A 15,032-nucleotide genomic window follows, 5' to 3' on the forward strand; every position below is an offset into this window, starting at 1 on the left:
CTATTATCTAAGTCAATGGAGGCAGAGTTAGAACAATAGCTCACTCAGTTATTGCGTGCTGGATTTATCCGGCCATTCTCATCACCTTTTGCGACTCCAATTTTATTTGTCCAAAAAAAAGATAAGTCGGCACGACTATGCGTCGACTACAGGGCACTCAATAAGATTACGATCACCCCACATAGAAAATATCTTAGAGCGCTTAAATGGTGCAAAATATTTTTTGAAGATAGACCTTAAGAGTGGTTATCATCAGGTCCAAATATTCGACGCTGACATCCCAAAGACAACATTTAGGACTGGGTGAGCTCTTTGTGAGTTTGTAGTCTTGCAATTTGATCTCAAGAATGCACTACTAACATTCAATAAGATGATGTCATAGGTGTCTGCTGATCATATAGGAGTTTGCCCATCGTTGTAGATGATATCTTGACCTTCTCAGCCACAAAAGAGCAACACTTAAGAGATAGATTGTAAGAGTGGTTATCATCAGGTCTGAATATTTGACGTTGCCATCCCAAAGACATGCGTGAGAGATAGGCAGTAAGGGTTGCTGATTGCAGGCAGGTATGGCAGGATGAGCAGGAGAGAAACGGGAGTTGCAAACTAGTTCGAAGGCCACGGCCTACTTGCGAGAGGGGGGCAAAATCCGTATGGCCGTTTTTGAGCGTAAGTAGAGATATCAAATAGGCGCTAGAAGGTGGGGGGCATTTCCTACAGGCAGAGCAAAATTTGCTCTGATACCACTGTAAGAAATCCTAGATTCACTATATTTAGAAATGTGCTAAGGAACATAAAAGAGACTGAAATAGCAGAGAAAAGGAATATTGTATTACTCGAGTGTCTAAAGTGTGTCATCCATACAGTTGGGCCTCTCTTATATAAGAGTGAAGAGTCACACTTGAAAAGGTGTGTACTCCAAAGTGTATGTGCATGAAGAGGTGTGTACCCCTTGTGAAGGGTCTGACCCTTCACAAGGTGTATGTGCATGAAGAGGTGTCTACCCCTTGTGAAGGGTGTGACCCTTGATGAGAGGGTACATTACAATGGTAGTGTCTCTTCAATAGAATGTGTCTCTTATGAAGGGTTGTGCCTCATAGGAAGTGTCCCGTCAAAAGGGCATAACCTTCCACAAGTGTCCATCCATCAAACCATCTATAAGTCTAAGTTATAGAGAAAGGAATATGTCACAGATCGTGACATTTAAGCACACAAAGTCTATGCTCATATAGAATAATCATCCATCTTGGATTGAATAATGGCCGAGAGAGAGTCAAGGCAAACTGATATTGAGTGCCAAACTCTGTTGAGTCCGCGTACTGTGTTTTCATAGAGTCAAGGTCTTTTTGTAGAATCACTAGCAGCGTGGCCTTTTCTTTTGTTTGAATGGAGGCTTTCTAGCAGAGCGTTGGCGATGGCTTTATGCTTTCCAAGGCCATATTCAATCATGCCCTGAATTACTGAAATATTTGACTCCATCGGGATTGCCGGATCATGCCGGCAAAGGGGTTCTCCATGTCCGCCGACTCTGTTCTTCCTAAGTGACCGAACATGTTAGAGAACGTCCCTCTAAGCCTGGATGCAACCGAAGATGCAGGAGAGTTGGGAGAGGCTACACTCGTGAAGGGAGCTTCCGATGCCCTTGGGCCCGTGGGGTCTTGCATCACTCCTTCAAGACTCTCTGTTTCGTCTGAACTAGATGGAGTTTCTGGACGGGGTCCTACGAACGATGGAGGCTCGGAATTGAGCTTCCGGACCCCCAACTAGGACGGAGGGTGGGCTGCTGAGCGTAGCTCGAAGTGCTTTGCAAAATCCTTCCGGACCTCAAGGGCATGTAGGATGCCTCTGACTCGCCTGCCCCATCCAACATGAGCAATCTCAGGGAGGAGCCCGGATCTTTCTTTAGGAATGGTACGAACTAGAGTGCAGTCTCGTGCTCTTCAGACATGCTGAACTGCTCATGTCCAACCTCTCCGGAGATGAGCAACTCTAATCCAAAAAAGACCCCTGAAGTAAATATACACGGCGAAGCATTACTTTAACTTCAAATTTCTCAACTTTAGGACAGCATTTCTGATTTGGTCCAGAAAGTCCAACAACTCCAGGATTCTCGTAGTACCACACATACAGAGGATGACGTGATGCCACCCGACGACTATGTGGACCCGATTCCACCAGAGGTAGAAAACATTGAACTTCGTACCCTCTACCGCAAGCTTCCAAAACTAAAAGACTTGACATAAAACTACCGGAAGCCTACACTAGTCAACGAAATCGCCAAACAGTTGACCCATCAAAATGCGCATGTACTTTGACACTGTTGACCTCACTGAAGGCAAGAAGACACTTGTGGAAAACAAGAAGAAGTCAATGCACCTCTGCATCGACTACCGAGCCCTCAACAAGCTCACTATAAAAAAAAAGTATCCATTGCCTAGCATTGATGACCCCTCTTCGATCAACTTCTGCACGCGACACAATTTTCAAAGATTGATCTTCATTCAAGTTATCATTAAATCCGCATATGAGAAGGCGGTGAGTACTTGATAACTTTTTGAACAAAGTATGGACACTATGAATGTTTGGTCATGCCTTTTGGGTTAAACAATAATGAACGACATCTTCAAGTATTTCCTCGATAAGTTCGTCATCGTTTACCTCGATGACATCCTCGTTTTCAATAGATTCTTACATGAGCAAAAACAACATCTTCACCAAGTTTTTAAAGTTCTCCGTGCAAATTCTCTCTACATCAACGTTGGGAAGAGTGAGTTCTTCAAACCCAACTCGAATATTTGGGACATGTTATTTCAGCCAAGGCATCTCTGTGGATCCCAAGAAGGTCGAGGTAATCCGAAACTGGCCTACTCCTAAGAACATTCATGATGTCTGCTCTTTTTTCGGATTGGCAAACTTCTGCCATACAAAGGTCTATCAGTTTTTCGAAATTGCAGCTCCGATGTTCGAATTCCAGTGGCTTCCCGAAACAGAGTATAGTTTCCAACAACTCAAGCAAGCACTCACTACCACACCTATTATGGCTATTGTTGACCCAAACCTTTTGTTTGAGGTCATGACCGGCGCTTCTGACATCGCTACTACAAGAGCAGTCTTGATGCAAGAAGGCAGAGTTATTGCTTTTAACAGCCATAAACATTGTGGTTTATGATAAGGAGTTTCTTGCCATTGTACATGCTTACCGCTCTTGGAAACATTATTTTTCGGGAGCCAACTCGGTGGTAAAGACATATCATCACTCTCTAAAGTATATCTTTACTTAGCCAGTAATGAATGATCGTTAAGCACACTGGGTTCAGTTTCTAGCCAACTTTCACATGACCATTGAGTACATTCCAAGACTACGCAATGTAGCTGCAGATGCTTTCAGCAGGTTAACTCTAGCATCAACTATGGCAATCTCTACACTATCTGTGGATGTATAGAATTTGTTCAAAGGGAAGTATCTCCATGATAAAGACTTCGGCACAATAGTACAAGTTCTTTCAAAAGATCAACCGTCAACTTCCAAACAAAAGATCTTCTCATCCTATTCTTATACGGACGATCTTGTGTACTATCAAGATCGCGTCTGTGTACCACATGACAAGGATGTTTAACGTCTTTTGTTAAAAGAGCATCATGTAGTTCCTTATGCTGCCCATCCAGGCATCAACAAGACTTACAAGTTCCTCAGTGCAACATACTACTGGCCTAAGATGAAAAGCGACGTCATCAAAATGGTCACGTCTTGCTTATCTTGTCAACAAATGAAAGCAAGCCGACGACTTCCAGCAAGACCTCTTCAGCCTCTTCCAATTCCAATTGAAAGGTGGGAAAGTATTTCCATGGATTTTATTACAACACTACCACGATCATCTAGAGGTAACACTCAGATTATTGATCGATTGTCCAAAATGGCACACTTTGTTGCTTGCAAAAGCAGTGCACAGGCTCCGGGCATCGCCAAACTCTTCATACAACATATCTTTTGACACCATGGATTGCCCAAGAACATCGTCTCCGACAAAGATCCTAAGTTTACTAGTTACTTTTGGATTTCTCTGTTCGAATCTTTGGTTAAAACTCTACTATTCAGTTCAGCCTACCACCCAGAATCAGATGGCCAGACTGAAAGAGTCAACCAAGTTCTGAAAGAAATGCTCCGACATTATATTTAGTCACGCTTAGCAGCTCGGGAAGAGTATTTACCACTCCTTGAGTGTGCTTATAATAACTCTTTCTATAGTGCCATCATCATGACTCCATTCCAAGCAACTTATGGACACACTCCAATTGTACCAATGAATTTTGTACTTCAACATCGAGTGGCCCTAGTTGATCAACTGGTTCAAGAAATGCAAGATATTCTACTCCAAGTCGGGGATCATATGCGAAAAGTGCAAGAGCGGTATCAACGGTCCGCCAACAAATGTAGACGTCACCTTGAATTTGAAACTGGTGACATGGTGCTGTTATTTGTAGCCCCACATCGCTACAAGATGGTCTGTGTTTCCTAAGTTGTGACCAAGATACTATGGACCTTTCTGGATCATCAAGAAAAATTCACCTTTAAGTTACAAATTGGAATTACCATCATCATGGGGTAAAATCCATCTGACATTTCATATTTCTTTATATTCCAGGTGATGAAGGAGTTCCTCCTGCAGGTGACTATGTCCCAGAAATCGAAGACGATTATGTTCTCATTAGTTCTGAGCGTATTCTTGACCATCGACAGCAAGAGACTTGACATCGACTTATCATGAAATTCCTTGTTCTTTGGTGAGATCTGGACGACTCCGACGCTGCTTGGCAATCTGATGAAGACTTATAGCAGTACCGTGACATATTACAGCAATATTTTCAGAATTTACCATGATATTTTCTACACCAGTTCGTTATCTCCACCAAGGTCTTATTTTAAGTGGGAGGGGATGCCACGATCTATGACATATTCCTTTCTCTATACCTTAGACTTATGGATAGTTTGATGAATGGACACTTGTGGAAGGTTATGCCCTTTCGACAGGACACTTCCTATGAGGCACAACCCTTCACAAGAGACACATTCTATTGACGAGACACCATTGTAATGTACCCTCTCATCAAGGGTCACACCCTTCACAAGGGGTTCACACCTCTTCATGCTTATACACTTTGGAGTACACACCTTTTCATGTGTGACTCTTCACTCTCAACTGTATGGATGACACACTACAGACAGTCAAGCAATACAAATATTCCTTGTTCTCTGCTATTTCAGTCTCTTTTTTGTTCCTTAGCACATTTCTAAATATAGTAAATATAGGATTTTGGACTAAAATGAAAATGTTTAGACTTCACAAGCAGTTGTAGCTTGAATGAAGAGATTTTGGACTACCTTTTGATTAGCCTTCTCCTTTAGTGCTAGCCTTCATCATGGCTGAGTCTGCCCTTCACCTCCGGAGTGCCGACAGAAACTCAGTACGAAGACTTTGTATAAATGGATGCTCAAGTATGTGTGGGTGTGTGGATTTGTATGTGTGAGAGCATATTTTTATACTATGGTCTACACCCACTGTTGGGCCCTGATGACGTCAGTGGGGATGTCATAGTAGCTAGTCCCTGCTATGCATGATGGAGTTTATGGTTTTCAACCTTGTGAGTGACTATCATGAGATTGAAACTGCACTATGTTGTGTTTTTAGAGGATGAGTTTGGGAATGTTCCTGGATTCATCTAGGTATATAGTAAATATAGGATTTCCTACATTAAAGCCAAGCGGTAGGCTCTGCTCCATGATGTCCATGATGCCCTCACAGCTGGCCGTAGAGGCATCAATAGTACATTGGAGAACCTAGAGTGATTTTTTTACTGGCCCAAAATGCGGAAGGATGTATATAGCTATGTGCAGAGATGCCAAATTTGCCCGAAAGTAAAAGTATTCCATGAGAATGCGGCAGGATTGCTTCAGTCCTTATCGATCCCAGAAGGTCCTTTTCAGGACATCACAATGGATTTTGTGGGTACCTTTCCCGCATCTGTAGGTACACGAAACACTCAATGTCTCACCATTGTTGATCCTTTTAGCAAATTTTGTATGCTTATTCCATTGCAAGCTGACGGCCAGCACAGAAGACATAGCTCGCTTGTTGATTGGAGGATTGCCATTAACAGGGATTCCAAATTCACCTCGCATCTCGGGAGGGCTTTGTTCAAAATCTTTGGCACCAAGCTCCAAATGTCCAGTGCTTTTCATCCACAAACTGACGGACAATCAGAGATGTACTAAAATCTTATTGTCATGATGCACAGTCAAAGTGGGAGCAGTACTTTCTTCTAGTAGTACAAGCCATATTGAACGATACCTATTCATCGAGCATTGGTCGTACCCCGTATGAAGCAGCTTTTATTAGGATGTTCTCTTCACTCTTCACCATGATGATATTTCCATCTCTCTCATAGTCAATAAAACTACAGGATCCATAGCCGAGATCACAGATCCAGTTAAAGACCGCCTCGTCAAAGCACAAGCAGCGGACATGTGCCAAGCCAATAAATCCCATTGAGATGTCAACTATAAAGAGAGGATTGGGTTTATCTGAGGATCATAAAGCAAAGGTTAAAGAAGATGGGCAAGTGATGCCGTAAGTTATCCTTTAGAAGTTTCGGACCATTCCCCATCATTGAGAAGATCGAGCATTGGCCGTACCCCGTATGAAGCAGCTTTTATTAGGATGTTCTCTTCACTCCTCACTAGGATGATATTTCCATCTCTCTTATAGTCAATAAAACTACAGAATCCATAGCCGAGATCACAGATCCAGTTAAAGACCGCCTTGCCAAAGCACAAGCAACGGACACGTGCCAAGCCAATAAACGCCATCGAGATGTCAACCATAAAGAGAGGATTGGGTTTATCTGGGATCATAAAGCAAAGGTTAAAGCAGATGGGCAAGTGATGCCCTAAGTTATCCTTTAGAAGTTTCGGACCATTCCTCATCATTGAGAAGATCAGCATTGTCTCTATGAAGCTGTAGCTACCAGACAATTAGACAATGCATAATGTCTTTCACATGCACCCTTGCACTTGGGTGCAAGGTGACAACTGGCTTCATTGACAAAGTGCAAATAGATCCCTGTTATAGAGATTTTGTCGTATGCCGTGACCCCATTGCTAGCTCTTGTTCAAGGACAGTCTAGGTCCTTCTCAGGACTAGGTAGATTGAGTGCCAGCCCATGATAGGAGCCCTAGAAGGCCCCCCAAAGGGTAGCACACAGTGTGGAAGGAGGGCACCTTGCATAGGCAGCCCCCAATGCCTTCCTGAAATGGCCCAAAGGGGCCTTGCTTTATAGGTAGGGGCCAATAGCTTGGTCGGCGAGCAGCCATGTAACCCCTTTTTCCTCACTGAACCCCCAGCCTCCTCGTCTCATCTCCAGCCATAAGAATAGCCCTCAGACCTAGTGGTTGGCCTTAAGTATACGCAACACTTTAGGAGGGATTTGGACCAGTGAACGAGGGAGGTTTGGTGGTTCTCTCTTTGCTGCTCTTCATCAGTTCATCGTTGACTTCTCCAGCCGCAGCAAAGTCCTCCTAGTTGGGGACTTCAATGCAAGAACATGCGCTCGTTAGGTACCACTCCTCAACTTCAGGGATGATTCCACTCTATTGCCAGACATTGACCTTGAGGAGGCAGGTATGCTACGAGTTTCGGCTGACAGACGAGGACCGTTCACATCCTATGGGCAGGCACTATTAGACCTCGGCAGGATACATGATCTCATTATCTATAATGGTCTTGACAGATGGCCTGCATCAGGTGGCTTCACTTGCTTTCCACATGGGGGAGGCTTCAGTGTTGTGGACAACATCATGGGATCCCCTGCCTTCACATCTCGCATCACTGACTTTACCGTAGCACCTTTCCTGTTTAGTATGAGATCCGAGGGCGTTTCTACTGCCTCTTCAGAGAGAGTTTTGGGATGTTGGCTACCCAGACTAGCAATGTTTAGCTGGTTTCATTCATGAGATGCTTAGACACCGAGATAGGATACTTTGAGCACGGAGATAGGAGCAGACTTCTCCCTTGACTGATACCTCTCAGAGCTCTATCACGGAGTTCTTTCAGCCAGATTACATAGACCCCCATGAGGTGAGACCTCGACATGACTGCGACCCGGAGCCTGTGACCTGACAGCTCAGACAGAGGGTTGACTCACAGATCACACTTGGGGACATCCTCTCCTTGTTTAGGGTCGGGAGCCCGATCGACGGGGGTCACAGTGGCCTTGGTTAGACGCAGAGCTACGACTAGGAGACGTACCAGGACTGCACCCTTGAGAGGGCGACAACGCTCTATTGCTGACCTCATGCCTCCGCTTCCACAGCCTCATCCATCCTGATGCTCTATTGCTGACGATGATGATGATGATGATGGTTATGATGGTGATGCCGACGACCCTCCTTGTTTAGGGTCGGAGCCCGACCGACGAGGGTCAAAGTGGCCTTGGTTAGACGCAGAGCTACGACCAAGAGACGTACCACGACTGCACCCTTGAGGAGGCGACAACGCTCTATTGCTGACCTCATGCATCCGCTTCCACAGCCTCATCCATCTTGATGTTTTGTTGCTGACGATGATGATGATGATGGTTATGATGGTGATGCCGACGATGATGCTGAGATTGATATATATATATAGTCGGGATATGACTATGATGTACTTAGGACTTAGTACTGCCATTTTGCATTTTATTGCATTCTGCATTGGTGTGGACGCTCGTTTAGTAGCTCCACTACCACAGCTCATTGTATTCAGGTTTTATTGCATTCTGCATTGGTGTGGACGCTCGTTTAGTAGCTCCACTACCACAGCTCATTTTCGCAGTCTCATAGACCCATCGGTCTTCCGAAGACTTTAATAAACTTTCTTTCTTTCTTTCTTTCTTCCTCAGCTTCACAAAGTTTTCTCAACCTTTGCATCTCCGATTTCCATCCTTCCTTCATCTATCTCACTCATGTGGCTCCGCTACGTGCCCAGGGAAAGCACAAGCCTCTTCAATAGCCTTGCACAATGGTCTAGATCTACGATGTGGGTAGCGTTGGCCTTAGTCGAGATTGGGTTGTTTCTCAGGTATTCGTGGGTCATCTCTTAGGGTCAAAGGACCATCCTCAAAGTTGCATCCCGTGCTCTTTGAAGGAGTGTTATTTGATATTTTGCAGTTCTCCAAGTACAAAGCAAATTCTTCTCTATTTGGGGAAGAGGGCCCTCAGTGGGTACATGGACTCAATATGGGTCGTCTACATTCTGTGTGTGTGGTGCATACGCATACGCCTCGCAAAAAGGTTTAAAGGTCTCAATACAATTACACGGTCATGAACCATTGCATGTTACATGGCCATATTTAGCCAGGGACGCTTATTAAAGAGCCTTGGAAAGTTTTCGTCATTCGTTGCATACGATCCTACTCTCCCTCCTCAAGTGGTGATTGGATGGACCGTACCAGGCCTCGACGGATCTTAAGGTTGCTTCCTCCCCTCTTATGGCTGCCATCTTGGAAGCTTGGGGCAGCTTCATGATCAATTTTTGGGAATTTCTCCCTCTTCTCTAGAAGAGATTGTTGGGCAGCTTGTCATGTGGAATGACAGCATAGTACATATTCAACCTTTGATATGGCCTCCACTATGTGGATGACATTTATTTCTTCGGCCCGTGTCTCTATTTGTTAATGCATGTCATTGGTATCTTTAGATGGGAATATAATAGCATGATCCTGGGACTCTAATGTCCCCTTTTGTATGACGAACACAGTCCTCCCCTCCCTCGATCTATGCCCTACAGGTATCATTTGCAAGACCTGACGACTTGGTGATGACTTGCATGGGGAGGGGGAGAAGAATGGGGATAGGAGCAAGCTATCAATATTGATACTAGTGGTTTGGTCACCTAATGCAACTACATACAAGAATCATATGTACGTACATGTCATTGTTTGGGTGCAAAATCTCATGATGTGTGAGTTTCTTCTCAATATGTGGAATTCCATCTATACTAATGTACTCCTAGGAGACCCCCTTCATGAATTTAGTTAGTGTTTTCATGTAAAAGATAATGTCCTTTGCTTGAGAGAGTTGCCGGGTGAATCATAATTCAAGCTCTCCATGGACAAGATATTGTGGTGTCATAGGATGAATGGCTCTTGGATAAAGATTGTTGGTTCCGATGATTATGTTTTCCCTATAGCTTAAACTATATAATCTTGTTCTATCCTCGTAAACCAAGCATTATTGCCTAGGCTCATCCCCAAGGCCTAGTTTGAAGATACTAGGATACTTGTAGGGTGTGTAAACCACATGAGTGGATAAGACCCATATGAAGGCCAATACTCAATTGACATAGGTGAGGGTCCACTTTCACAACCTTGTGGGCAAAGGCACTTATGTTTGGATAGACATAGTATGAAGTTCATGTATGAATGGACATAGAATAGTTGATAAAGCCCTTTGCCTCTGTCTTTCGAGGCCACTGTATCATGATGTTATACGGGTCTTAGGGAAACCCTATATTTCTTTTAGCAGGAAGAAAGAAAGAAAGAGTTTATTAATGTCTTTGTCCGAAGGTCTATGAGACCAAAGAAAACCAGATAAAATAAAGCTAAGGTAGGGCCACTAAAGTAGGAATCCACACCTAAGGATGATCTCTAAGACGAGAATATTATTAGAGTAATACACTATGCTGTCTATTACTCTCATCAATAGCTTACTTCATCTTCTGCTTCTCAATTTGTCTAGCTGACCATTTGGGTAGTTGATCACTTTAGCAAGCTGACCGCTGAGTAGTCGATTGCCCTCCTGTTTTTACAAGTAAAGATTTTTTCATCAAATCCAGCAAAAGCAATACCACTCGATAATGGGATTACTCTTTGATTGAATTGGAAGATGAAGTAACCGCCTCTCTAAATCTAGAGGTATTGAAATGAGAAGGCCAAAGGATTGAAAGGGAGTTCAGTGCGATGAAGGGATTGGGGAAGGATCTTGGACATTACCAACACAAGGATGACCTTGCCATGTAGGATGATTTTAAGGCCCGTGTCATGATTTGGGTATGTCGAAGACACATAATGAAGATCCTTCAAGAGGCCTTTTTTGATGGATAGAACTTTCCCATGAAAGATGGTTGGAATGACTATCTTGCAGAATCATTTGGTAACTCAGATCAAAGATTATTAGCCTATAGAACAAGATGTGACACCCAAACTCCATAATGGGTGATTCTTTCAGCCTATTTTTGTGGGGTTACTACCATTTTGTGTTGGGTGGCTTTGTCCACCATATTGAATTCTACATGAATTAAGTAATTTATCTTGTCTATTAAAAGTGTGTGTTACGATTCAATCATTAATGGCACACAGTATTCCTCCATAATTGTGCATTATTTTATATTAACAATATGCATGACGTGACACTCAGTCCCAAATCCAATCCTCTAAAAACATCCTGTCTGCTCCTTTCATCGTTGGCACATGGATAGCCCAAATTCCAAATTCAGCCGCATCACTCAGTCTAGAGTACTAAGGCCCGCACTCAGCTAAGAAACTCAATTGCTACGTTCTTAACCAATTGGCAAATTAATTTGCTGGGCTCCCGATCGGTCAACACATCTATGCTTCAGATCTTCTAGTGAAACTAATTCGCCTTGCTCTAGTTTAGGTAGGCGGAATGAGCCAATGAAGGTTTGGTCTACATTCGTCTTGAGTAACCCAGCAAGCTTTCCATGTCAAAGTTTTCCAGCTCACTATATGCATCTAAACAGAAGGCCATACTTCTACATGAGATGCTTTTTCCAGTTTCTCATGAAAGGGCTGGTCATCTTTAATACATCCTGGCAGAATCAATGTCTCCCAAATAGACTAGCATGATTCCCTTAGATCTCAAAGTTTGATTTGACAGAATTTTAATCCCCAAGGTAATCACCTTGAGTTAGAATCCTCAGACTAATCAAGCACATATAAGTGCAAGCAACACAAAGATTTTATAATAAGGGTTGAGCTAGTGAGCTCACCTGGCCAATAGGTCCATGCCCCTAGGAACCACCTGCTGCTTGAACGCCTGGATATTGGAGTCCCTATTTATAAGCCTACCATGTCTGTCTTTAGCGTGTGGCCCTAACTCTAGAAGCCGTGCCTAAGTAGCTCATGTTTCACAAGGGCCATTACTGTTGCTTAAAGGAAGTTTTCTCCAAAATAGCTCGCTTTTCTTGGATTCGCTATCATCTTGGTAGCTCCAACCTCTACCTTAAGTCAATCCAAAGCCTAGGTTAGGTCAAAGTCTAACCTGGTTTGTGGCTAGAATCGACACTAGACTAACCCAATATGATAATTATCATTTTATGTCAAAAAAGAGGAACAAAAATTTGTTTAGAATGAGTAGGGTCACATTGTGTGAATGAACATTATGCTTCTTAAAGTTCTTTACTCTTTCCTTGACTGTACAGAGGCAGGCAGAGGAACATCTTCCCCATCTTGATGCAAAGGAGGGTTTGACCCTTTCATTCGAAGACTTGCAGACATCATGCATTTGGAATTTGCGATTCAGGTTTTACATAAAGTTGATTCTAACATCCTTAGGAAGAGTCGGATGAACATGCAAAGTTTGATAAAAAAGTTATTGACTTTATACTGAGTTTGTATATGATCTAATTCGGTTTCTTGTGACTTTTGCCTGAATTCTTGCAGATTTTGGCCAAACAACAAAACTCGGATGTATCTACTGGAAAGTACAGGTCAGAACATGCACGGGATTGTGGTAACACAGCTTATTTCCAGTGATTGTCAAAAGAGTTCAGAATAGAGCAAGGACACCTGAAATATTTGTCAAAGTAGTTCAGAATAAAGCAATGACACCTAACATATTCTTGTTGCTGGGAAGCTTGTTTGAGGGAACATTAGGGTTAGTTTCTAGAGCAAGATGGGTTCGTTGGGGTGTCCTCATGACTTTGATCTTGCAGAAGATTCACAAAATATTAGATAGAAGATGCAAAGCACTCATCTTCACAGCATGAATTCTTAAAGTGGCTGAAGTTAGTGGTAACAAAAAAGTTTTTAGCCCAGAAACAGCTAAAGTGTGAGTGTCTTGTAACACATTTCTTTTACAACAGAGGTGGTTCATTGAATAGGTATTGTTATTTGTGTACAGTAAAAACGAGCTGCATACTGAGTACAAATCGTTATCCCTTTGATCTCTTTGGCTGCCTCCTTGATCTGCCACCTGGTTCTGCAGTCCTTACTGTCCTTGGCCATGCCCATGCACTCGATGCTATGGACCACCCGATCCCTTGTACCCCTCCTTGCTGCGCACACAGCCGCCACTTTCTCCCCATCTCCGTCTCACAGCTTGTGCATCTCTCCCCTTATGCTGCGCCGCAAGTCCTGCTTCCATGATCCCTCCTTGTAGCCATGCAGCCTCTCTTTCCTAGGCTCTTCTAGAGGTCAACTCCCACCTGTGAGCCCCGGTATGGAGTAGGACAAGGGGGAGTGAGACTAGTAGAAGGGAGAGAGTGACAGAGACTACTATGTGGGCAGCCAACCACCTCTGACAAGGGCGGCAACAGATCATCCTTATGTTTGGCAGCCACGGGGGCTACACCCAGGCTATCACTCAGGCTGGCAGTACGGCAGGCAGTGGGGCTGGTATGTGCCCAGCCATAAGCCACTAGTTGTGGGCAAATGGGGCTGGGAAAGACCCAGCAGAATGGTGCTCACTGCTGGAAGTTCTGTTTATAAGGGCAGCCACTGGTCGCCATCAGGTTGGCCAATGTGTAGGCTATTTGGCTGACAGTTCAGGTCGGCACATGTGGACAGTGGGGGTCAGTCAGCCCTCACATCTGGTCGCCTAGCCCCTAGGCCAGCCGGCCTAAATTTTGGAGGAGTTTATCTCCTACAAAAGGGACCTCACTTGGAGGTCATTTGGCATTCAGCCAAGCAGTCTTCCAATGTGCAGATCAATGGCTGGAGAGCAACTGGGATGCATATTTGACATGGCAAAATCTAGGACACTTCAGTGTGTATACTAACACTCTATTGGAGAAAAACTGAAGGTGCATAGACAGTGAGGATATTGAGCAATGGGAGCTCATCCTTGAGCAGCTACTGAATCTATGACACGACAGACTGAAGGTGGAGGCCCTTTCTCTCAGAGAGGAGGGTGACTTGAATTCTGCCAGGTCTGCTGTAATCAATTGAAGGTTTTTACTGAGTGAGAAAGGTTTTCATTGATGGAATTGATAGGGAGTCTACATAGGCATCCATAGCATCTTGTCTGCCTGTTCGTAAGTTTGGTGAGAAAGAAAGAAAGAAAAAAAGAAAGTTTATTAAAGTCTTTGGAAGACCAATGGGTCTATGAGACTGTGAAACTCCTGATACAACGAGCTGTGGTAGTGGAGCTACTAAACGAGCGTCCATACCAATGCAAAATGCAACAGCAAAAAATGCAAAAATGCAGAATGGCAGTACTAAGTCCTAAGTACAACATAGTCATGTCGATGGTCGACTATATATTAATCTCAGCATCATCATCAATATCATCATCATCCCCAGCAACAGCAAGATATTAGGATGGATGAGGCAGTGGAGGCATGAAGTCGGCAATAGAGTGCTGTCGGCCACTCAGAGGTGCGGTCCTGGCACGTCTCCTGGTCGTAGCTCTGCGTCTAACCAGGGCTACTGTGACCCCCGTCGGTCGGGCTCCGACTCTAAACAAGGAGGGGATGTCTCCAAGTGTGATCTGTGTGTCGACCCTCTGTCTGAGCTGTCGGGTCACGGGCTCTGGGTCAGGGTCATGTCGAGGCCTCGTCTCGTTGGGGTCCATGTGATCTAGCTGAAAGAACTCCGTGATAGAGCTTTGAGAGGGATCAACTGAGGAAGAAGTCTGCTCCTGTCTCCGTGCTCGGAGTATCCTCTCGTGGTGTCTAAGTGCCTCATGAATGAAACCTGCCAAACACCGCTGGTCTGGGTAGGAGAGGAAATGGGCTAAAATCCCATAACTATCTCTGAAG

The 15,032-nt window shown here is 44.1% G+C and overlaps 1 protein-coding gene across 1 annotated transcript in view; it reads left to right on the top strand.

Annotated features, from left to right (window-relative positions):
* Nucleotides 1–15,032, top strand: part of LOC147901390 (uncharacterized) — a 61,796-nt gene that overhangs the window by 21,737 nt on the left and 25,027 nt on the right. The window contains exons 4-5 of the mRNA XM_087376065.1: nucleotides 12,474–12,574; nucleotides 12,715–12,761. Coding sequence (XP_087232191.1) covers nucleotides 12,474–12,574; nucleotides 12,715–12,761 — 148 coding nt within the window. The remainder of the gene's footprint in view (nucleotides 1–12,473; nucleotides 12,575–12,714; nucleotides 12,762–15,032) is intronic.

The sequence above is a fragment of the Dipteris shenzhenensis genome, chromosome 6 (genome assembly GCF_047967505.1).
Source record: "Dipteris shenzhenensis isolate YYH24624 ecotype China chromosome 6, Dip_SZ_1.0, whole genome shotgun sequence".
Classification (NCBI taxonomy): domain Eukaryota; kingdom Viridiplantae; phylum Streptophyta; class Polypodiopsida; order Gleicheniales; family Dipteridaceae; genus Dipteris; species Dipteris shenzhenensis.